Consider the following 24363-nt stretch of genomic DNA (forward strand, 5'->3'; position numbering starts at 1 on the left):
CAAAGAGAATGCCAGAATTGGAGAGCGAGCCCAGATAAAAACTACCAGCCTGATGCTTAGTCTGGCCTCTAAAGTGTCACTGGCTCGATGATCTGTGAAGCTTCTGCTTCATTTGCCCCCCAACACTGACCATGATTTAGACTTGAGAAGGCTCAAGGTTCCTGTTGGTCCAGCCATAAAAGGGAAGGATGATTTTATTATTATTGTTGTTGTTGTTATTATTATTATTTCTGCCAAGTGCATGAGACTGCTTGACTAAATTGCACCAAAGAAGTTATTTGAAATGAATCCAGTCATGGCCTCACATGTGTCACCCGAGTCCCATGAGTGACATCACACAGCTGTGTGAGGACGCTGACTAGGGTGGGGAAGAGGGCAAGCTCGCCAAGGCCTCACCGTGCCGTGGAGCTGGTGCTCACGTAGCTGAACGGGTGGCACACGACAGCTGCCCATCCCTTCCTGTGTCCACGGGTCTCCAGCCGTGCTCTAGAAAGGCGATCGTCGAACCTGAGTGGGCATTTAGATGCCCTGGAGGGCTTGTGAGAGCACAGTTCTGGGTCCCATCCCCCCAAGTGTGATACCAAACAGATGTTAAATAAGTCGCTCTTCCAGCAGTGTGTTGAGCTTCTTTTAGATTAAAACCTGGAGTCTCCAGAGAAGTATTGCGTGCTCACTGGGCTCCTGAAAATGCCCACCCTGCCCAGCACCCCATTTGCAAAGGGGGCTGGGCCAGAACCCAGGAGGCAATGGAAGAGCGTAGGCTCGGTCTTGACGCTGCAAAGGCGGGCCTGGGTCGGGTTCAGTGCCCCCGGGGGTCCTGGTCCTGTGCCCCTTGGGCTCTGACCTGGGGAGGTCATTCTAATGAGCCGGACCACTGTCCTGAGGCAGTGGTGCTGAGAGCTGTGCAAGTGTGTGCTCCGCCAAATGCAGAAGGCCCGGTTTTGAGACCAGCCCGGTCCCGTTCAGAGAGAAGGATGCTTTAGTGTCCCAAGGCAGCGCGGCCCTGGGCCAGTTGCATTGCCAAACAGGGATTGGCCTGTCGAGATAGCAAATCAAGGTGATTCGCAACCGAATCGACCACACAACGCCGCTGCTGCCTCCCGGCACCTTCCTGGGATGGCAGAAATTACGGGCCACCTCGCCTCCCGGGGAACAAGTTTGCCAGGGGAGCTACAGGAGAAAAGCTTGCCAGCACTCTGAAGAGCTTGTTTTGCAGAATAAATTTCAGATGAGGATAATTAAACCACTTCTTGGAGAACTGAGTCTGATTTCACTGGGCCTTTTAGTGTATACGATCTTTCATCAAGTGACTTTCATGGTCCTGATTGGAGCCCACTAATTATCCTAACCAGCTATTTTCATCGAGTGTGTGTCATAGTGTGCATTCCCGAAATGCTGCAATCAATATTAATGTTCTCTAAATCACACTTCCATCTGTTTCTGAATTAATAAAACACAAAATAGATGTCCTTACGTCCCTCTCTCTCTCTCTCTTTTGTAGCAAAATGCTTCAAAAGTCGCTCAGATACCGTCTCCCTGGGTAGGCAATGGAAAGTAAGTATCTCATGAAAATTGCTTTTTCAGAAACTCAGGGGACTTAATAGACCCCAGATATTTGGTATTGACAGCTCAGGAGCAGAGGTCAATTCTGAGACTAGAGTAATTTTGGTGCCCACGAAATTCTAGTCAGCTTTCAGCTAACGGCCAGACAGAAAAGTTCAACATGGTGGCATTCCAAATTTCTTTAACTGTGTGATCTTGAAGCCAAATTATGGCCATAAAAATATCTGTTAATGAGATGGCAAGCACCATGCCATTTCAAGAGAGGCAGGGTAAAGTTAACTCCGCGGCAGTGATTTTCCAATGATTCACTCAGTAATGAAAGACCAATGAAATATTCATTGATGTATAGTAAGTGCTGTTTAATAAAACCAAAGGCATAATAGTGCTGAGAACGTGAAGGCACTTAGTCAGCCAATTATCTGAGCCTTCGTGGTGATTTTTATATTAATACTAAAACAGCCTGACCTAAAATACATAAAACCACCTGCTATACCGCTGGCGTAAGGCTCGATGGACTCACCCACTCCCGCAGGGCTGCCCGGTCTGCCTGCAGCAGGTGGGAGTCAGAACCTCCTGGAGCGGGTCCCGGGCCCCTCCCACTGTCCAGAGCTCCCTGTGGGCTGAGTGGCCCCTCCCCCTCACTGGCCGTGTTTCCCTCTATCTGAGATGAAAGGGCTGGACACAACAGCCTCCGAGGCCCCTGTGAACACAGGTACCTTCTAAGAGGGAGGTTTTGAGCGTCTGTCTAGGACCTGGCCACACGGCTGCCTTTCTGTGCTTGACCATCAGTGTTTCCTCTGATTCCTGGACCTCCCTCGCCGCCACAGACCCACCTCCCACCCCCAGCGGGAGGGGAAACTCCATGACTGCGGACACAGGCTTCCACAAAGAGCCGCTCTTTCCCATTTTTCATCATCTCCAAATTCTCGTATCTCTGATCCATACGTTTCTTCCAGAGTAAAATAGTCTCCTCTGCCACTTTATAAATGTCCACAAAGCGCACTCCCAGAGCGGTGGGACGTGAACTCTGCTCTGAGATCGTTCACACATTCAGAGGGAGGGAACAGACCCATTAAAACCTGCACGTTAACTCAATTACTGTATTGGAAGTATCCTTTAAATTGTTGATTAAGTCTTACTTTTATGTCGAACAACAAAAGCAAAAGAATGCTTCTGTCTGGAAGTTTGGAAAATAAAAATAACCACAAAGGCCCAGAGAAAGCTATTTTCTCTGAGCACAGGGTAAAGCAAGGGCAAGTTCAGGTAAGCGGCCATTAAAGGATTTCTGGGGAAAAACAACTTTTTTAATTCTGAAACGAAAGAACTCAAACACATCCTGAGCTTGTGAAGTCACATTAAAAGCCTCCTGAAAGGATGTTTTAAGCAGCTTCTGTCTGAAGAGAGCACGCTCCCTTTCGTAGGCCATAGAGATTTTGAGTGAGGCAACTCAAAATGGTCACCCAGGGGTTACGTCCTGTTCATTCAGCACTTGGGGTGTGTCTCCGTATGAGGGGCTGGGGACACAGCTGAATTCGATGTAATGCCTGCAGTCCGGGAGCACACGGTCCAGCGCAGGAAGGTGACAGGTGGGAAGAAAGTTCTGTGAAAGCCCAGGGGAGAAAGAGCTTGGACCTCCCTACATGGTCAGGGAAGGCTTCTCGTATGCAAGCAAGACCACAGCCTGGCTTCCTCAGTGAAGGACGGTGGCTGGCACCACACAGGGACTCGCGGGGCACCTTCCGGAAGCGGCAACCCCTGACCTTGAAGGCTGGGGGAGAAAATTGCAAGGAAGCGGTTGGAGGAAGGAGAAGAAAAATCTGCTTGCTACTGAGCGTGGCATGGCAAACTTTTGCTGAGGCTGAGAGGTAATATCTGAGCACACAGATACTTTAACAAGCGTTGGCTGCTGCCGTTGCCGCGGTATTTGGTGTCGCGGTTACCATTTGAGTCGGAAAGCACACACTGTCGCACCCCTGGAGCGCCCACCGCCGTTGGGGGACACTTCACTGGAGGCACCTACCCTCAGTTGTCAGAAAGGAATGGGTCTGCCCCCCCCCCAGACTATTTGCTGTCTCCGCTAAAGGGCCATTCATTTTTCATTCACCTGGTAAATAGTGTTCACTGAGTGAGTACTATGGATGGGACGCCCTGCCAGGCACTTGATAAACATGATCCCCCTCCCTTGTGCTCTACGTTGTTCTACCCTCTCCAGAGCCTCTTACAGGTACTGGATGCTAACTAATGATAGAGGGGTGGTGGGAAGACAGTTCATTCATTTCGTTAACTAGTATTCTTTAAGTACATAGTATGTGCCCCAGGCACTGTTCTAGATGCCGGGCACAGCACTGGGTGACACAGGCAAAGATCCCCGCCCTCCTCGAGGCCACTTTCTGGTGGAGAAAAGCAGGAGAAAATACGCGGCATGCAAAAATGGTGGTAGATGTCATAGAGCAAATGGAAACCAGGAAGGGGATTAAAAAGCTCGTCTGGGGTGGGGCGGGGAGCAGTACACTGGTCTTGAACAGGGATGTTCAAGAAGGATCGTGGAGAGCAGCCCATGGAGATACCCGGGGAAGTGCATTCCAGGCAGAGGAACAGGAACCACCTTCCGGAGTACGGGGCGCCTGATGCGTCTGAGGAACAGCGGGAGGGCGAGTGTGGCAGACAGGTGGACAGGACCCGTGTGCTAATGGCGGGAGGTGTGCGCCTGCAGGTGCACGCTCATTTGCGTGTGCCATGAACATGTGAAGACAAAGACAGGATCTACAGGTAGACCCACAGAAAGAGAACAGGACAAGGAACCCCAAGCAGGGGGCGAGAGCTGAGTTGGAGTTGGAGGGCCACCCACCCCCTCCCCGGGAGATGCGTGTGGCATCACACTCCTGTGGCCAGGGTCACAGTTCCTTAGGCAGGTTTGAATTCTTTCATTAGTACGGTGCGTCAGGCAGATCCGCTCGGCAGGATGGCACTCCTAGAGCCACCCGGAAGACCAGCCATGTCCAAAAGCAAACCCATGCACTGGCTCTCCTTGCCTCCTCTACCGGTTATTGACAAGGAAGTAGGAAGTCACGAGCAAAGAAAGCCCCTCATTCAGCACCTCACTGTTATCAACTAAAAAGTCCTTTTTACTGGGGCGTCTGGGTGGCTCAGTCGGTTAAGCATCTGACTTCAGCTCAGGTCATGATCTCATGGTTCGTGGGTTCAAGCCCCACGTGAGGCTCTGTGCAGATGGCTCGGAGCCTGGAGCCTGCTTCAGATTCTGTGTCTCCCTCTCTCTGCCCCTTCCCCAGGTGGCTCTCTCTCTCTCGCGCTCTCTCTCTCTCGCTCTCTCTCAATAATAAATAAACATTTAAAAAAAAGTATTTACTTTTTAAAAGTTTTTTTAATGCTTATTCATCTTTGACAGAGAGAGAGCCAGGGTGCGAGTGGAGGAGGGGCAGAGAGGGAGGGAGACACAGAATCTGAAGCAGGCTCCAGGCTCCGAGCCATCAGCACACAGCCCGATGCAGGGCTTGAACCCATGAACCATGAGGTCATAACTTGAGCTGAAATCGATGCTTAACTGACTGAGCCACCCAGGCTCAGGCGCCCCTAAAAAGTCCTTTTTAAAATGTACAAAGTAAACTGACATGATGTGTTTCCCCTCGTGACTTCTGGACATGATTGGAAATCACTGAATCGGGGCTTTTCTTCCCGTCAAGGAACGGCTCTGCAAGGGGAAGGGGCATGGCCAGGAGCACACGGCCAGGGTTAGAATGCAGGCGTCCTGGGACTCCAGGACGTACTTTGTCCCCAGCACCACACAGTTCCCCTTTCAACATTCGTGACACCTGACAGCCTTGTGATTTTCCTCCAGTGATTACGAATGAGGACATATTCTTTTCTTGCCTTACGTTGTCATTAGTTAACCCTTCTGGGCTTAGGTTCCTTAGCTGGGACGTCTGTCTCCCCACCCCACCCCACCCCACCCCTCCCTGGAGGATAAATCTTTCTATCAAGAAGGGTCAAAAGATCTCAGAAACTATAAACAGAGCAGGAAACCTTCACTCCGTCTTACAGACAAGTGCACAGCAAGTGTGGGGATCCACTTTCCCCCTCATATTAGAACATACCAGAAGATACACTCTGTTTCCAGAAAATGGACCAAAGCTTTCACGTGGCTCAGCACAGCCTGCATGAGTCTCAAGGCAGGCACATCAGGGTGAGTTGTTCCCAAATTGGCTTAGCAGCGCTCCAGCGTTTTGGTACTTTGTGATGGCCGTCCCCCCAAATCCTGTGTGTAGGCTGCACATCCGCTCTGTGCGCGCGGATAGGAAGGCCGGGGGTGTGCACGGGCCTCGCTCCTGTGTCCAGGAAGCCACCCAGGCCCTGCATGCTATGTGCAGACGGCAGGTGACTCCTTGTTGCCGACGTTAAAGAATTAAACCAAAACTTATATCCCAACATTGGTTCTGCCCGAAGTAGGAACTGTGAAGACTTCTCTTTGTAAACAGCGTGCGGGTGAATGGTCATCAATTAACAGCCATCCCTGTAGCGTGTCTTCCAGAATCTTAAAGAGATACTCAGAATCTTACTTTTTCCAGCATCCCTAAGACTGCTCCTGGAGGGGGCTTTGAGGAACTGCATTTTGTTTATCGTGGTGACTGTATTTGGAGCAAATTGTCACGCTGGTTTCCACAAAACACTTTGATAATAGCCCAACACCGCGCATCCAGTCGTTCCTATGCCAGTAGCCATTCTGGCAGCAGGTAGAGAGATCATTGTAGCTCTGAGCCGTTTGTCTCTCTGAAACATCACAACTCGTGTTAATGTATTCAAAGTCAGAGCTACATTGGTGGATAGAATTAATGCCAGAGAAACATTCACCCAGCTCTCTCCGGGATCTGAAAACGAAAGTAGCAGTACATATGGAGTCTGCAGGAGGCAGTGAGATGTCAGTGTTTAACTGAGTTAGAAAAGGAGAAGCATGGCTCATCCCAGAGCCTGGCACCGTAGCCGCGTGTGGGCTGGTCAGACGAGGCTGGAACGCAGTGATAATAAGTAAACTCTCCACACTGGGTCTCTAGAGCAAACGGACGTGCTGGCAGGAGCTCCAGGGCGTCCTCTGAGGACCAGCTTCGCCACACTTGAGCTTCATACGTGTTCACCGTGCTAACCCTCACAGCGGCAGCGATGTTCCCATGAGGCCTCGGTGTGGTGACGGAGGCCTGGCAGCCTGCCGTCGCTCTTCGCGGCCAGCCTAACCGGGCCCGTCTCTTCCCCATTCCCCAGGAACACTCCTTCCCCGGTGTCTCTCAACAACGTCTCTCCCATCAACGCGATGGGCAGCTGTAACAACGGCCCGGTCACCATCCCCCAGCGCATTCACCACATGGCCGCCAGCCACGTCAACATCACCAGCAACGTGTTACGGGGCTACGAACACTGGGACATGGCCGACAAACTGACAAGAGAGAACAAAGGTATGCGTGTCTGCTCCCCCCACGTCCGCGGACCACGGTCGAGTCAACCGTGCTCCGAAGGGCTAGAGTTTTCCATGGTGGCCTTATCTTTCTGTCTCTCGGGCTTCCAGGGTGTAGATGAGGAGAGGGGGGTTAACTCAGGGCTGACACGGCGACCAGTTTTTTGCTGAGAAAGTGAACAAAGACCCTGGGATTTTTTTTTTTTCCTCTTTCAAAGCTTAACCTAATCTGAGCTGTGATGTGTTGGCAAATGACTGTTTCAGATTTTCACCCCATGGTAAGGATCAGTGCAGAGAAACCGAGGCCAAGTGAAAAAGAATGATTTGCAAATTAATTAAGATCCTGTTGGCCTCTGTCATCAACTTTAATCTTTTTTTTTTTTTTTTTTTTTTTTTTTTTTGAGGGGGGGGGTTGTGTCTGTGGTAACACGTGGGTTTTTCTACAAAACAAACGCAGAGAGGACCCTGCTTCACCAGAGAGTGAGCCAGTGCTGTTTGGCCACTTATTTGGCGTGGCTGATTCTGGCCCAGCAGTCACGATCAAGGTGGGCACAGATGCGGGCCTTTCGGAATCAGCAGAGACCGCCCGGCAGTTTAGAGCAGAGGGACCGTGTGGCCAGGGACTGGGAGTACAGATTGTGAAGCCTGGTGATTTAAGTTAGAATCCCGCCTGGGTCATGCAGTGCTGGGCAACCTCAGGCAAGTTGCTGAAATCCATGAGCCGCTTCCTAGCTTCCATTGCTGTAATGGATATAATGATGTATAAAGCAGCTAGTGTAAAATGGCAGGTACGAGGAAGAGATCCAACAAATATTTATTCTCTTACTCCGTATTATTATGTATCTATATGACTCAAAAATTCTGTGGCTCTCAAAGCACGTTCCGTAACCTGAGACTTCGACCCACAGTGCAGCTACACACTCCCACCGAGCCCTGGGACTATTTACATGTATTGGTTATATTGGTAACCAGGAAGAAATTGGGCAACAATTCCTACATGCCAGGCACTGTGCTGTTCGCTGTATTATTTGTTGCCTCATGTGTCCCTGTTTTGTAGATAAAGAAGAACTGAGACTCGGTGAGGTTAAGAAGCTCACCCGTGATATCGCAGCTCTTAGTGTTGGAAGCAGGAATTAGATCTAGAACCGTGTGATTCCAGAGTCTGAACCCTTCACCTTCAGAGAGCTCCTGCCCTCGGTTACCTGAGTAGTGGGCAGTTCTTAACTTCTCTACTTTTCTACGCTTATGAAAATCCAAAGACAACTGGTCCAGATGGCCAGGCCCATCCAAGAGTTCTAGAACTGCAAGCGAAAGCATAAGCATCTTAAGGCTTGCCTAGCTTGTCTGCCTCCACTCTTCTCTGTCTCATTTTGTATTGGTAACTGGAGGGCAGTTCGATATTTATGGATTGCCGTCATAATTGCATCCATTTTCAAAATCTGTTAAAAGTAATTCCTTCTAAATTAACTGCAGAACTTTCCAGGAGCGATGTGGTGGCTGTGCTGACGTTCAAGGGAAACGGTGCTAATCTTGTCCTTAGCACAGTGTGTCAAGAGTTGTTAAGTTCCCTGCCTGATACTGAATCAAAACGACTCTGCACTCTACCAGCAGAAAGAACATGTTCCCGGCTAATGCTGGCCTCGGGCTCTGCAGTGGATTGGGGAGAGGGCCCAGTTCGGAATCTCCTGTTTGAAGCCTTGAGTTCCACACGCTTGTCATTTTTGAACTGCGTGGAGTCAGAGACCCTTACCCCCTCTGTCTTGTCCACATAGGCCTTTGGTCTAGAACCCTGTTCCCTACCTCCCCAGATGCTTACTTGAAGCACTTATGAAAATGGTGACCTGGGTATCTAGTTAGGAATGCCACGGTGGGCTTTGTACAGAGAACACCCAGGGGGTGTCCTGCCTCACACGCGGCTCACGTTCACTCAACAATGACTAGGTCCTTGAACATTTCCCTTAATATCGTGTTATGTAACAATGTATTTTAGATGCCAAAAATAATTTACTCCTTTATCAGAAGTTACTTGTATTGCATAGTACAGGTTTAAAAGTATCACATAATCAAATGAAGGCGTCTAGTCTTTTCCACATACCTTCCACCCCGCTCCAAAGCAGACTGTCTACAACTGCAGTCTCCGTGGTTAGCAGTGTGGTCTCAGCACTGCCCCTTCTCCCAATCAGCTGGAGGGAAATCAGCAGGGTAGTCTTGCCATCCACGTCCTTGGGGGTGAGGTGGGAGTTGTGAGGGACAGATATCTGCAGGTCGCCTCCCTTCCCTAAAGGAATTGGTAATAAGACTTACCCCATCAGATGCCTCCTAGACATGTATTTAGTGTTAGATGCCGATGGCTGTAATTGCTGTCCAGGTTCACTGGCTGTGTCTGCATCATGCCGAGAAAAATTGGTAAACTCAGTTCATTTAGACAAAAGGACAGAAGAATACTTTCAACTCAGTAATACATGCAGTGGCAAACAGCTCGATACCCTATCTACCATTGTTCCCTACCATTTTATATGGACCTCCGTCCAAATATAAATTTATAATATCTAAAAATATAAATTGTATATGTGATGTCAAAATAGATTTAAATACATTTTATTTTATCTATGTATTTTGTGTATATTTCAATATATATAAATGTTATGTATCTTTATTATATGAACATATACAAATATGGAGACAAATACATTTTTGTATATAATGTGATGTGTGTGTGTGTGCGTGTGTGTGTGTGTGCGTGTGTGTGTGTGTGTGTGTGTGTACCTCACAAACCTCCACAGGATTATAATGTATTTGTAAAATCTGCTATCTGTCTGAGAAAATACATAGTGATTTGAAAAAACTTACCAGGAATCAACAGATTTAAATGGAATTGTGCTTTATTAATCCCAGTAACACATACAAACGTTATTTATGCTTCAGAGTTTTTAGATCTACCTAGAGATTAAAATAATAGTGCCTCCTATACCTGTGGAGCTTTGGGCCCCAGGAGGTAATCTGTACATTTTTGTTGAATGAATGAATGAATGAATGAACAACGAATACTTTTTCGGCGTCCATGTGGTTGCGTTGGTGCGTGAAGGCAGCTTACGCAGTCTGGCGCATATTGCTGAGGTGATCCTTAAAGGCCTGACCAACGTCTGCTCTGATTTTCAGAATTCTTTGGCGATCTGGACACACTGATGGGGCCCCTGACCCAGCATAGCAGCATGACCAATCTCGTCCGCTACGTTCGCCAGGGACTGTGTTGGCTGCGCATCGATGCCCATTTGTTGTAGTGGGTGCTCCCCCCATGTCCAGCATCACCACCCATCACTCTACCTCTACCAGAGCACCAACGGTCACTGGTGGAACTCCACTCATTTGGGAAAGTTCTCTTTGATTCTGTTTGTTTTTACACTTCTTTTGATACCTGTGAAAAACAGAAGTCATTGTAAGTGGACACTACAACTTGAGAGCGGTATATGTTTTATTACTTAGTCATTTTTCAGTATTTTGTATGCATTTCTCAGATCCCACCATCTTTTTGTGCTTGATATGATGACACAGTCCCTACAGTATTGTTTTAAGACCACACTACCCAAAACAAAGAATGGGAAATACTTGTGATGATAACAGGTTCCTGAGAACTGAAATGAGATGTCATATATATATATATATATATATATATATATATATATGATCTTAGACACAAAGGACCTACAAAGATTCAAATTTTCAGCAATAGCCATTCCCCAAACTCTACTCTTATGTCCAGAAGAGAGCGTATTTCAGAATCCATTGTTAATCTTTTGTGGTTCCCACAGTCTCAGTCTCCAGGTGAGAATTTTCATTGTCAAAACCCACTGGTTAGATGTTGTAGCAACATCATAAAATCAAGAGTATTAAGAAAATAGACAAGCGTAGCAATGCCACTCTTCAACAATACCGTGGCATACAACCAGAGCACTTTTCTTGCTGGCATCCATTCCCTGATGCCCTATTTTTAAAATTTTAATGAGATGAAGTGGCAACATTTATTTGTAAAGCGTAAATCCTCACCTGGGATTCTCTTTGTGTAAAGCTCTCCTTTTGAGGGGCAGTTAAGTGGGTGCACACCCTAGGAGCCAAAATACTGCCCTCCAGTTTTAGAGATGAGAGATTAGGAGAGGTCTGGAAATGTCCAGGGAACCCATACCTCTGCCCTTCTGCAGTTGGTAGGCAGGTCCATTCCTGGCAGGATATTTTTATTGTATTTTGCTCACATGTCTGGAAACAGAAGTCAAGTTTATCACTGCCTAGGAGTAAGAATATACAGCTTGCCTCCTGGTGACTTTAAAATCTGGACTTTGCCAATTATAAGCCACATTTTCTATTTTACAGTGTTTCTCTTCCGCCTCCTCTTTCCCCACCTCCTCCCCCTCCCCCTCCTCTTCCCCCTCGTCTTCTTCTTCTTCTTCTTCTTCTTCTTCTCCTCTTTGATCTTTCATTTCCTTTTTCTGGGCTCATTAGCCTTTGACTCAAATACTGAAATCACTGATTTTATTCAAGTCTGTATTAACAGGAATCATTTTCGTGAACATTCCAGAGAAAACTCTCAACTCTCTAAATACTGGCTAGTTTTTTAACAACGGAACAAAATGTGTCTTTGAAAGATCCCTGAAGATTGGGAACAGCCCACCTAATTTGGAGACATTTCTACATCACTTGTAACTATCCCCACCCCTTCTGATCCTCTGCATTCATTTTATGTCCCTAAACATCACAGTGTAAATATCATCTTTGGTGTTCCATCTCACCAGAAGAATCCCCCACACATAGTGCACACTATTCATATGTCAGCTCTTTATACTTACCTGCTGGTATATAATTCCACGTCGCCTTTAATCTGTTGAGTTTATCGAATTCTGTTCACCGAGTGATGACCAGATAAATAATACATAGGCACACGAGAGGTGCAAACTTGTATGATTTTTAAAGCAAGTCTTGTAAGTCTGTGACAGGAACAGCAAGGGATCGCCCTGCACTCTCATCATTGTCAAGGTTGCAAAAGAGCCAGACTTGAGCTCCGCCCTGGTCATCTTTGAGTTTAAGACCCTGTGCTTTATAATGAGGTTGTGGAAGTTGTACTCCAATGGCTGAGGCCACGTTGCCAGATGACTGCTGGGAGCGTCCCAGCAGCTGAACCCAGAACTTTCTACGCTCCCGGTGCGGTTGAGCTATACATTCGCAGCGTCCGCAACAACACACACACCTGCAGACATGCACACAGACAAATGAAACCGGAGAGAATCTTCTCTGAGCCTCTTAAATGGGGAAAATAATAATACGAAAGACTCCAAACACCCAAGGTGGGTGTCACATACAAAATTTCAGCTGATGGCTTCAGTGACCCAAGTTCTGTTTGTTTTCCGCGGCTTACCGGGTAGAGTGCCTATTACTATATATAATGAAGCCCACTGGCTTGACTTGTAAGTTCAGCCTAAACCACGATCCTAGACCATCATGGATTTAGGGGTAGATTCTTCTTGAAATTCACTCTCCAGAAACTAGATGTTAGAATGCGAGGGGCAGTTTCCAAGAGAAACGAGCATCTCGCCTCGTGGATGGATGAAAGACTCGTAGCTCTAGTTTCAGCGAGTCCTTTTATCTACTTTACATACAACAGGGAGGCAGCAGAGAATCCTGCTGCCTGATGTCACCTCTGGTGGGTGACTGTAAAGTGTGTGCCAAATCAGCAGCACGATGATCACATCTGACAGTTGAGCTCAGGATCACCACCTGATTATTTAGTAGACCTATTTGTAAAGCAGCTAAGAAACCAATTAAACATGGAGGATGAATTGCCTTCCTATCCCCGGAGATGAGACATCTTTCGGTTTCACGATTAAGGACTGTTGCTGTTTTCTAGGCACTGTATTCATCACATTGTAAATGGTGATCTGTGTCGTAGGCGTGCGGCGATGTGAGGGATTGAGATATTTTGTCAAGTAAATCTCTTCAGTGTACCAGTTTGTGGGAGGGATATAGGACATGTGGATGGCGGTGAGAGATCCTGCCTCGAGACCTTGACGGAGGCTTGGTGAGATGCATCAATAAGCACACAGAGGTAGGGCGATGGGCAGAGTAACGGGAACCTGAGCAAGTACACAGAAGGATCTCAGCCCTGCAACGTGACCCAGGTGGGGCCACCACTATGCCTTCCTTTGTCACCCAAGCTCCAGCCACAGAGGGTTTGACGAGTTTGTGTTAGGATGTTGGCTTGGCTTTGTATTTTTAATTAACTTTGGATTTTTTAGTGGTTTTGTCATATTACTGTCTGATTTTGGTAGGTAGGATTAATTTGAAAAGAGTATACTAGTGTGGTCCTCGGGGTAGAATTTAGCCGTAAGCATGTTGTTAGCCAGCCTGTAGACTGTTAATTACTTAATAATCTCATTGGGAAAATACTTGTAGTTTTATATTTGGATGACATAATTGGAAAAGCAGATTAGCTGCTGCTAACTTTTAAAAGACTTGACATTGACATCAAAAGATTCAAATCTTCAGTCGATAACCAAGTTGCTAAATTAGAAACCATTGGCTAAAATGTGTTTTGTTGAGTTTCCAAGTGTATGGATTTGCATTTGGACATTGCACCGCTCAATGCGTCGGAAAGATACTTGCTCTGTCATCTTTCCCAAAGCTGTCTGATTCACAGTTTGTTTTGTTCAGATGTGCATCCCGGAGGTTGAAGTTGGAGTCTGAAGTTGGAAAGCATTTTTGAAGGCAGGATCCATTTAGCTGTGAGGGCTTCCCCCTCACGTACTTCTCAACAGACATGATAAAATTCACCTGCGGGAGTCGGCAGGTGGGAGACCCACACCGGTTCACTGGGTAGGACTACTTAGTAAGGCAATGAGCTGCTTGCTTAGAGAAGCATCACTATCCCCATTGAGAAACTGTGTGGCGAGACGATGTAGCTGCACGATATCAAACGAATGGGTCGATTCAGTGCCCCCGAATTCAATTCTGTGGGGGAAAAATATCGAGCCAGTTGTCACTACTCTGTTACGCAACTGGCAGACTAAACTCCTCTTCGTCGTTATGGTTGTCGTTGTTGTTGTTGTTGTCTGTCATTTCCACCCGCACAGCCTTATTCTCATAATTAAACGCTGATTCATTTTCTCTTTGGTGTTAGCAAACTCCAACAGCAAAGATGGCATCTGTGTATCGATAATTGGCATTTACCCTGGCAGGAGGCTAATCGGATAGGCTGGTCTCAGACATTAATCCTACCATCTGATATGTTCAGGGAAGGAAAAAGTAATTCCCTTTCCATTCTCCTCCTTGCACATCTAGAAGCCCTCTTTACCAAGAGCATCACATTTTCCTCTGTAATCCATCGACTCAAAGAAAATTGCATTGTGGGGAGGGCGGAGGGGGGTGGGGCTGGGGGGGGTGGAGGGTAGGGAAGTCCTTGCAGGCCAGGCTGCAGTTCTTGCCCCTTTCTGCTTCTGACATGAGATGTTAATGAATCATTATTCATCAGGCTCACGTTGGGTTAGGGGACACTGAACTGCTTTTCCGATCCATGATCAATCATCGTTCTTCTAAGAGATTGGAGCTTTGCTGTTTCATTAACTGTGCAGTGTAGACTAATGGTGTTTAATAAAAATCATTCAAAATTTCAAACTCTTTCTCCAGTGACCTCAATTTTGTTGGCTCTTTGACTTGTACTAGACTTTGAGGAGGGAAGGGGGAAGCAAAGGAAGCCTGCTACCAGGCCCCTGGGCAGGATGCTGTGGTGGCAGACAGCTGTGGGAAACCTCCTGAAGAATGCCACAGTGGATGGTCTCGGCCGGGGATAGCTTGTTCCCACTGAGGGACTCACTGTTCTACAAACTCTGCAGCAGGAAGCCAGCTGCCATATCCGGAGCTTAGTAAGAATTGGAAATGCATTACCTCTTTGGTTTTGGCCAGCACCACTCGTGTGGCTACCAAATAGGAGAGGTATCTCTGAGAGTAGAGCCCAGGGGGCGACAGCAGTAGCCAAATGTATCCCAGATGCTCCAGGCCTTCTGTGAAATCAGTGGAGGAGGAGCTCCGGGAAGGAGGCTGCGTTGGAGAAACCCACAGAGAAGCCAGGCTGGTGCCACGATGCCCAGATCGAGAGCTAGCCTCTCCCCTGGCCAGCCTGGCACGCAACCAGCGGCGGATTGGTAAAATGTTTAACAGCCAGCCCCAGTGAGAACAGAAAGCGCCTGATTTGGAGCATTTGCCAATTTCCGTAGCGTCAATATCCCCACCATGGCCGATTCCAAGCTACTCACTGTGACGTCGCAGAACACAGACTTGGGAGCAGATGCACACCACGTTGAGAGACAGGGCAAGACAGCTCCAACACACCACTGAATGCAGCTATTCAAAGAGGGTTCAGATTTCACATTGACGTTCATGTGGACACACGTGTGCAAACACGCACCCGTGCACACACACGTACTCTTCTGTGACAACTGTTACATGGCTTTCAAATGTGAATTGATCCTCTATGACTGTAGGTAGTTTGTGATATGGCCCAAGAGGTATGGATTTTAAGCAGGAGACAGCTGAGAAGAATGGCCTCTTGAGACCAAAGCACAGACGAATGGGGGTGGGGAGGGGGCGGTCATCATATCTCAAGGGAAACCAGCAGTGAGATCAGCCCTTACAAAATCCACCTGGTTGGTTGAAAATAGGATAGGTGAGTGTTCTTCTGTTATTGTTATTTTTCAGATTCCAGTTGGTATTTCTAACCTATAAATGTAACTCGGATACATGACTTAATCCTTCCAATGACAACCTTTGTGTAGTTAGGAAACATTAGGGCCTCTATGGAGAATAGCATAATCCAAAATGCATTGTGTGGTTTTCTCGGAATATGGAAACTCAGTATTTCTCCCACCTCCCTGCTGTTGTTCAGAAGATTTTTACTTTAGTTATTAGAGATCGAAGTTACGTGTTTAACATGTGTTTTTAGTTAAAAGTATCTACTTACTGTCCTAGCTCTGAATTCAAACCAGAACGTCTCCTGTATCAATTACATGACTAATACTCAGAAATGATCATCCAAACCAAAATAATTCCCTTTTCTACTCAATATAAAGAAAACCAGGGTCACTAACAAGAAGGCATAAACCTCAGTATATTTTCCTAAGAGAATGAGGTTTTCATTAAACACACACACACACCACACCCCTAGGCCTCCTCGTTATAAATCATCCTGAGAGTAGAATAAAAAGTCTCAAAGGGCCCATCCTCTTGGTCCTGTGCATCTTCTGCAGTTAATAAGAGGCTTGTATCTGGAAGGGTTGAAGAACTTGCCCTACAATCCCATTTGTCTTGAAACATTTCTGTGTTCTGTCTGAGCCTGTGTCCGTGGCCGAATGTTAGTCCCCGGAGGAGGCCCATGTCTTCTTTCTTTCTGGCCTTTCTCTCTTGTGCCCCTGCGGTTCCTTCTGTGGCCAGCGCAATAACAGAGTTGCAGGGGGGTCTTCTATCCCCTCATGGTGTTCATGCAACGCTTGTCCTACTGGTCAGGTTTAATTGACATCGCACTCACACAGGGACTCAGAGTTGCCATAGGCAATGGACCGGTTTGCATGGATACAGAGAGCTAGAAATATGTTCATCATCCACTGATAGCCTATTTCAAAACCATCCTCACTAATCAATCATATTCACCCACAAATATTACAAATGAGATCGATTCGGTCTCAAGACAATCTGTCAAATAGTTTTCTTCCTGGATGATTCGACTCTCTGGATATTCTGGAACGAGAAATGTCTGAGATGAAATCCCTCACATTTATTCAATTCTACAAATTGCTGTTTTGATTCCTATTTTCATCGGAGTAGTGCTTCTGGAGAGTGTTTGATGTAGCGTCATCTTCAGATAAAATTAATACATCAAAAGTGAACCCAGTATTGATAAGATGCTCGTAACACTTCTTGGGATCAGAAGATACCTAAAATTCTTCCCCTTGGCACACTTGGTTAGTTGAGTGAGATGTCCTTAAGATCCTCCACAGAAAAGACTGGTTTCTTTTCTGGTTTTGTGCTGGTGGTTGTGGCTGTGGCTGTGGTTGTTGTTGTGACCTGTTTCTCTCTCTCTCTCTCTCTTTCACACACACACACACACACACACACACACTTTCTCGCTTGCTTTGGCTCTGGCTTTCGCTTTCCTGCTCGGGCTCTTTCTGTCTCTAAACAAATGAATAGTTGAGTTAAATGTGAGCTTCTGAATTGTACTTGTTCATGCTTTTAAGACATAACAGATTAATAAAAATAGATGTGTTCTGATTTAAAACATGCCACTTGGAAAGGCATGCTGTATTATGAAATCATGATATTAGAAATACTAGTCTGTTGAATCCATTTGTCCAATTGTATAACTTTGTGGAGCAGTGTTTTGACCTTTACAACATAATTTTGGAGCAAGTGGAGGCCTGGCAACGGCAAACATCTTCGGATGTTGCCGTAACCGTCACAAATACGAAGAACAAATTTCTGTTCTACAAATTTCCCAGAATGCTTCGGTCAAGAATTTTTTTAGGTTCACCTGTTTCTTTTTTTTTTTTTCTTCCCCCCCCTCTTTTTTTTTTTTTGAGGCTGCTTACTATTACTGACTGAAGAAGTATGTTGATTGATTATACTGTGTACTTCTGTTCTCTCCCTTTGTCTCTCTCTCTCTGTGTCTCCCTCTCCATTAAAATAGTGAGATGTGGAGTCTTTGGTAAATCTGCATTTAGACCAGGCTGTAGGCCGGGAATGAGATCGAAATCTCAAGAAACCTTGATGGGTTTTCAAAGAGGGACAGTGTTCATTGGGCCCTTCCACACCCCACAGGGACAGGTGATAAGACAGAAGTAGTTTGTGCAGAAGGGCACTTTTAAAATGTCCTCCGAGACCCAATGCAGTTTAACAAATGACTCCACCTGTTTTTCCAGCAAGTGGCTTGACTGAGACCTGAAAAATACCCCTGAAACTTACCGGTGGTGGGGGTGGGGGTGTGTCTTCTGCCTGGTCTACAGTGTGTGTGTTTGCTTTGTATCTAAGAGGCGCATTCACGTCTTGTGTGCTCGTGTGAAGTATTTCCTAGCATTTCCTTTAGCCTGTATATAAGAACCAGAAAGATAATCCCAACGTGTTGTAAATGAAGATGTGGCTCTATAAACCTTTCCTTTGTTCTTAAAGAGAAGGCATTTCCATGCATATTTTAAACAGAAACTTTGTATATTTAAGTGTCATGAAAAATGTTTATTGAGTACCCAGAATACCAATTGGGAATTTAATTGTCATCATGTGCTTGGGGAGGGGGGAGGGGGCGGGGTGCTGGCCAATGCCATGACTGTGGGCCACTGTGGCAAGCCGTAACTGCACAAACAGAAACGTGTCGCCTGTGTGCGTGTATGTGTGCGTGCGCGTGTGCGACATGTCTGGCTTGCTGGGTCCTTCACGGGATTTTAGCTTTCCCTTCTTGAAAAACATTCTTTTACAGTTCCAGGAGGCCATGGCCATGTTGCCGTCTGAAGGCAGTGATTTGAAATGAAAACTCTTTTCTTCTTGGAAGCTTTTGTCGTAACATTATGGTCCAACCACATGGATTCCGCTGGCCTTTGTGAGGGAAGAGGCTCTGTTCCAATCCAGCTGAGTTTCCAAGATAAAACTGTAGGTCAAGACGCATGGCGGGGGAAGGTTGAGGCCACCTCAGCTGCAGCAACATATGAGCTGAGATGAGCCCTTCAGGGTTGGACTGAGCCTGCCCCAAGCTGTGGCTCATCGCTGGGGCCACTGGCCCGACCGGGACTTCCCCGCATGTCAGTGGACAAGGAGAACCATCAGAAGTAGCCTGGCCTGGATCCTGAGAAGAAAACTTCCTGAGTCCCTGCCCTTAGTGGAAGACCGTTTCCCACACTGGCGGCAGCCCGGGTGGCCATTAAAATGCGATGGATAATTCATAAAGTGCCCCCTTTGTTTTACCACGACCCGATTAGCCTTTTGAACCACGTTTTCTTGAGTGCAGCTTTCCATCGTCATACTCATTGCAAATTCTTCGTCTTGTCATAATTTCAGATGTCCTGTATAGACCAAGGTAACTGTCCTTAACATCAAGCCAGGAATGAAATGCTATCTGGTTCCGAAAACTGGTTTCATGTGCTTTCTATGTATAAAACTGTACCTGCCTGTGTGGCTTTGCATTTCTAATGTGTGGCGCACAAGCGTTTTGTTGGTGCTTTGTTCTCAGTACAGTAACTCTGTGTACAAACATTCTAATGTAGTTTTGTTGTTTCCCAACATGATGTCTCTGTAAAAATGATATTGGCTGAGCTGGTGCATCGGTTTCTCTCATAGAGGCATTAACTATACTGCCAATGCATTGAATTATTTAAAAATGCAAAATAAAATTTTTATGAAAATCTCATTTTAGACATGGAGATTATTCTGCTTACAGACTTTCCAGCCTGAAGTCCCTTGTTAGCACCCCTTTCAAAGTATAATAGTCTGTGCTCTCACTTACCTCAACAGCTTTAAAACTGAGGGCTGCAAAGAAATCAACTCTCACGAGGCCGGCTCATTTCATAAGAGAGACCCTCAGACCGTCATTCAAAGCCCATTTCAGAGTAAATCGTCAAATGTTTCGTTATCTGGATCCCTGATACACAGTACAAAAAAAAAAAAAAAAAGCTTCCAATTAGGAAGTCATAACTGTACTGGGTGCTGAGGGACGACGAGGACATTCTCAAACTAGGGTGCAAACTTAAAAGCACAGCAGCCGCTGGCCTGGGACAACAGCCTAAGTGATAATTTAGGTCGATATACGATTTGAAGTCATCGGGAAAAGGTTGTCTTAAGTGTACCATCTTTACTAAGGCAGGAGAGAGTTTTAGAACTATTTCCTTCAAGATGTTAAACATTTTCCAGACCATGAAAGAGGAGGTCTCAGGTATCTAGAAATTTCTCTGGCCAGGCAAAATGAGAAAGCTCAATGCTAAGACATCATACAGCAGTTACGAAGAGTTGTGGTTTTTTTTTTAATTATTTTAATGTTTATTTTTGAGAGATAGAGTCAGAACGTGAGTGAGGGAGGGACAGAGAGGGAGACACAGAATCTGAAACAGGCTCCAGGCTCTGAGCTGCCAGCACAGAGCCCGACACGGGACTCAAACTCACAAACCGAGAGATCATGACCTGAACCGAAGTCGGACGCTTAACCAACCGAGCCACCCAGGCGCCCGCACTTACAGACACTTGTAAGTGAACGGTGTTAACACTCGGTGGAATTTTCTGCAAACGAATGAACTACATTGGGCTTGGCCAGATATTCTGACACTACATAATGGTAGTCCAGGTGTGAATGCTAATTGAGCTACGTGTCACTGAAACTGGCGGTTGTGATGCTATTGCTGAGAGTTCCAAGTGTTTTCCAAAATGTGGAGCCTCTGATGTTGGTAAATAGGAACATTTTTTCTTAGGAGATAATGAAGAAATATTTGATCTGAGCCAATAGAGCTAAATGGATTATAAATTTGTTCTCCAGCAACCAAGATGTTTTCTACTCTCAAAAGCCGAGGCCGTGAATTCTGATCGTGCCTGGGTAAAAGCATGCACGCGTGCAGAGAAGAACTGGAGGAAATGTGCAGAATGACATTTTTAAAGGTTAGAGTGCTGGGATCATGCTCCCTGGTCAGTTTACGCAGCCCTCACCGTGCACCAGGCACTGTTCTAGCACTTTCTGATATGCTAACTTCTGTAATCTTCCTAATGGCCCTATAAAATAGGTTCTATTACGTCCCTGTTCTGTAGATGACAAAACAGAGGCACAGAGAGGTTAAGCAGCTTGCCTGAGGTCACACAGCCAAGATTTGGACAGTGTGACCCAAAGGCCTTGCTCTTAACCGTCTACTGCCTGTATCGTGCATAATGCTCTTGCCTCCATACCCTCATTTCATTTTAGAAACAAAAGTAAAGAAGGGCCTGAGCCCTCAGGAAAAGATGTCCCCTTAATCCTTCCAGAGGACTCTAAAGGAAAGGCATGGAGTCAGCCTTCTGGAAATGCCTCTTTGCATGAGGCCCGACAGGGTCCCAGGTGGAGTCAGCAACTCAGGAAAGGTTTGGTGAGGGGTATCCTCTATATGGCCTTGGATCGGCCTGTCAGTTCACTCGGGAGATGGGGCGGCATGGCCAACCCCCCACTCCTGGTCTCTGACCTGCAAGCACGGATGCCCTGGGCTGTGAGGCAGGATTTTAGAACGGCCTCTTGTTGCTTGCCTTAATGGAAATGCTTACCCTTTCCGTGCCCCCCTTTCTTACTCTGCAAAATGGGCTTGATAAGATCAGCCTTCTCCCTGCTTCCCAGAGAGGAGCAAGGTTTCACAAAGACCAGTGTTTCTCATCCGACAGCCCCGCTCGGCAACTCCAAGGGCGGTAGAGCAGTGAGGGCAACCGCAACGTCCACAGCGTGTGGACGGTTAGCAGAGGGTGCCACGTGGAGGGCTGGGAGCGCACCGAGCCTCACGCTTCGCACAGAGAACGTGTTTAGCTTTGCGAGTTTCTGCAGGAAGTACATTTGGGACTTCGGTGGGCTCTTTTGCCCCCTTGCCCCGTTTTTTTTTAGAAAATGAAATATAATCATAAAACCTTTGGCTGTGATATATGAGGGGTCTATGTAACTTGTTAAGGGGGATTTTGCCAAGTTTCAGGTGTACACATTCGAAGTTGAGACGAGTGCAGATGATGAGCTGTGAATTCAGGAGGCGAGTGGGGGCCAGGAAATAACCTTCCAGCCCTGTCTTTCTAGCTCTGTGACTCCATCCTGCAGCCTACCCACCTTCCTGAGGATGCGGGAGGGAAGATTTTGAGAGTCAAGCCAGAACAGGAGATAACGGTCCTTCCAGTGCTCTAGAGAAAACACCCCGGAGGAATCCGAACTTGCATCAGGCTTCTCCAGGGAAGGGATTTCCTGTCACACTTTCTAACTCTCCAGGTATTTCCCAGTTAGTTCAAGCCACAGTGCACTTGAACTTACTGTCATCTCCTAAATAAGACAGTCCTTGCAGCAAGCCAGAGAGTGAGGCGAGTCCTGACAGGAGGCCTGTGCACCTGTCTGGAAACGTCTCAGACGAGGCCGGATCAGGGCAGAGGATGATGGCGGTGCGCCGAGATTCTCCCAGAATTCTCCACTCTGAAGACACAAGAAAACCCAGGGAGTGGGAAGGAAGCTCCCCTCACAGAAGTTCATTTAGATAGACACCCCTCCACCCCCAAAAGCCTCAGCTGGGCTAAAGTCTTGGCAGACAGCAGTCTGGGACTGGTTCGCTTAGAAGCCCACTGACAAAACCCGGGAAATCCACAGCACTTTGTTTTAAATACAGCCCAAATAAGCAGATTTTGACCCATTTAGAGCCTGCCCGCTTTGCCTAATCCAAGTGCCGAGTCCACGGCCCCCAGGAATTATCTTGTTCTCTTCCTCTTCTGGCTGGAGGCCTCTCAGGAAGGTCTCCTGTGAGGGACACCCCCACCCCCCACATGCAAAGCTGCCCAAGTGGCCTCCAAATAAAGCTTGCTTTATTCCACTGCCACCTTGTGGTCATACCTTTTTCCTCACTGGGTCCCCCGATCCCTGGAGCTCAATACACCCGGGCCACAAACGATCAGCTGACAGGGAGCGGTGGTGGGCTCCATTCAGAGTCCCCTCCTGGCACCCTCCAGACACCCCTGACACCCCCTACACCGGCCAAGTCTTGGCCTCAACTCACTGGACCAGTTGTGTGACAACCACCAGACACATCCTGACGCAACAGCCACTGTCCCCCTGGAAAGGGCCAGCCCCCTCGAGGGGTGGCCCAGATATCCCCAGCATCCTGTTGTGGCTCAGTCCCAGCTCCTGCCCTACCGGCTGCCTCCCCAGGCCCTGCAGACCAGCCAGCTAGATGGGTGGCCTCTGCCCTGGCTCTGGGCTTAGGGCTGGGCTCATGTCCTACAGTCTGACAAAGGGCACCTCAACCTTGGCTGAGCCAACATCTCACCAGAAATTCTCATTTAGTTGATTTGGGTACTGCTCTCCCTTCCCCCGAACTCCCAGTAGTGTGGTTTCTAGAGTTCTCTGATCCCAATCTGCAGTCAGGATTAAGAATCATCTTTCTAGGGGCACCCAGGTGGCTCAGTCGGTTAAGCATGCGACTTTGGCTCAGATCATGATCTCGCAATTTGTGAGTTCGAGTCCCATGTTGGGCTCTGTGCTGTCATCTCAGGGCCTGGAGCCTACTTTGGATTCTGTGTCTCCCTCTCTTTCTGCCCTTCCCCCATTCATGCTCTCTCTCTCTCTCTCTCTCTCAACAATAAATAAAAACATAAAAAAAGAATCCTTTTTCTAGCCAAAGTTCTTCCAGCTGGGGCTGTACCCCATCTCTCATTGCCCGCAACCCAAGTATTTGGCACTGGCAAGGCATCCAAGGTCGTTCAAAAGCCAACGGACATTCGGGCTTGGGAGCTGACATCTAGACTCCATGGTACACTCTCCGGATCCCTGAATATTCTTAAAAATCCCTGTGCAATCTGTTACCAACAGAAATAGCCATCCACAAAACAATTGTAATTGCTAAGCAACTGTCAAGTGCCAATCGTACCCCTTTCTGAGTTAAGACCTGCCAGTTCTCCCTTAGAATGTAACCTTTAGCTGGGGGCAAAGAGGAAGTCTAGGTTTACATCTGACCTCGCACGAACTCCCCGTGACTGTTCCTTTTCGGGACCTCAGTGTCCTATCAGTTCAATGAGAATGACAACAGCTTTGCTTGATGCCCAGTGGGAATAAGGATTTAGGGCACAGCATACACAATCTCCGGCCGAGGGACTAATATGGGACCTAGGCTGGCCCTTTCTTCCTTGGGCTGGAACCCTCCTCTCCTGACCATCCTTCTGCAATGTCTGAGGCAGCACCTAGGGAAGTTCCTGAAAGTAGACCCTTTCTTTTAAGCCCCTGCTTCATCCTAAAACCTTTGGGTAGTCTGCGGTATAGTCCATATGTTTCATGTCTGTTTTAATACAAAATGTACCTTTTCCACTTCAAAACCCAAATTCAGGCTCCACGACGATGTTCCTTGCTTCTTCGTGGCTCAGCAAACTCAGCATGTTGCCTTGAACCGGATACCCTCAAAGACCCTCTCTAGTTCAAATGGACTATGAATTCACATCTGAGAGTGGCTCTCAAATCTGACCCTTTCACTTCATCACCCCGGCCACAGCCTCAGTTGAAGTTCTAATCGTCGTCATCACGTGCCAACTCATCTTCCTGCCTCCCTCAGCTTGGTGGCACAACTTACTTTCCTGCAGCTGTA

The 24363-nt window shown here is 47.2% G+C and overlaps 1 protein-coding gene across 8 annotated transcripts in view; it reads left to right on the forward strand.

Moving 5' to 3' along the window:
- Nucleotides 1-10677, forward strand: part of AFF2 (ALF transcription elongation factor 2) — a 454063-nt gene extending 443386 nt beyond the window's left edge. For all 8 annotated transcript variants that reach the window (XM_049644415.1, XM_049644417.1, XM_049644419.1 and 5 more), the window contains 3 exons: nt 1502-1554; nt 6835-7025; nt 10184-10677. In XM_049644415.1, the coding sequence (XP_049500372.1) occupies nt 1502-1554; nt 6835-7025; nt 10184-10305 (366 nt within the window). In that variant the 3' untranslated portion in view covers nt 10306-10677. The remainder of the gene's footprint in view (nt 1-1501; nt 1555-6834; nt 7026-10183) is intronic.
- The last annotated feature ends 13686 nt before the right edge of the window (nt 10678-24363 follow it).

Source organism: Panthera uncia, chromosome X, assembly GCF_023721935.1.
Source record: "Panthera uncia isolate 11264 chromosome X, Puncia_PCG_1.0, whole genome shotgun sequence".
Classification (NCBI taxonomy): domain Eukaryota; kingdom Metazoa; phylum Chordata; class Mammalia; order Carnivora; family Felidae; genus Panthera; species Panthera uncia.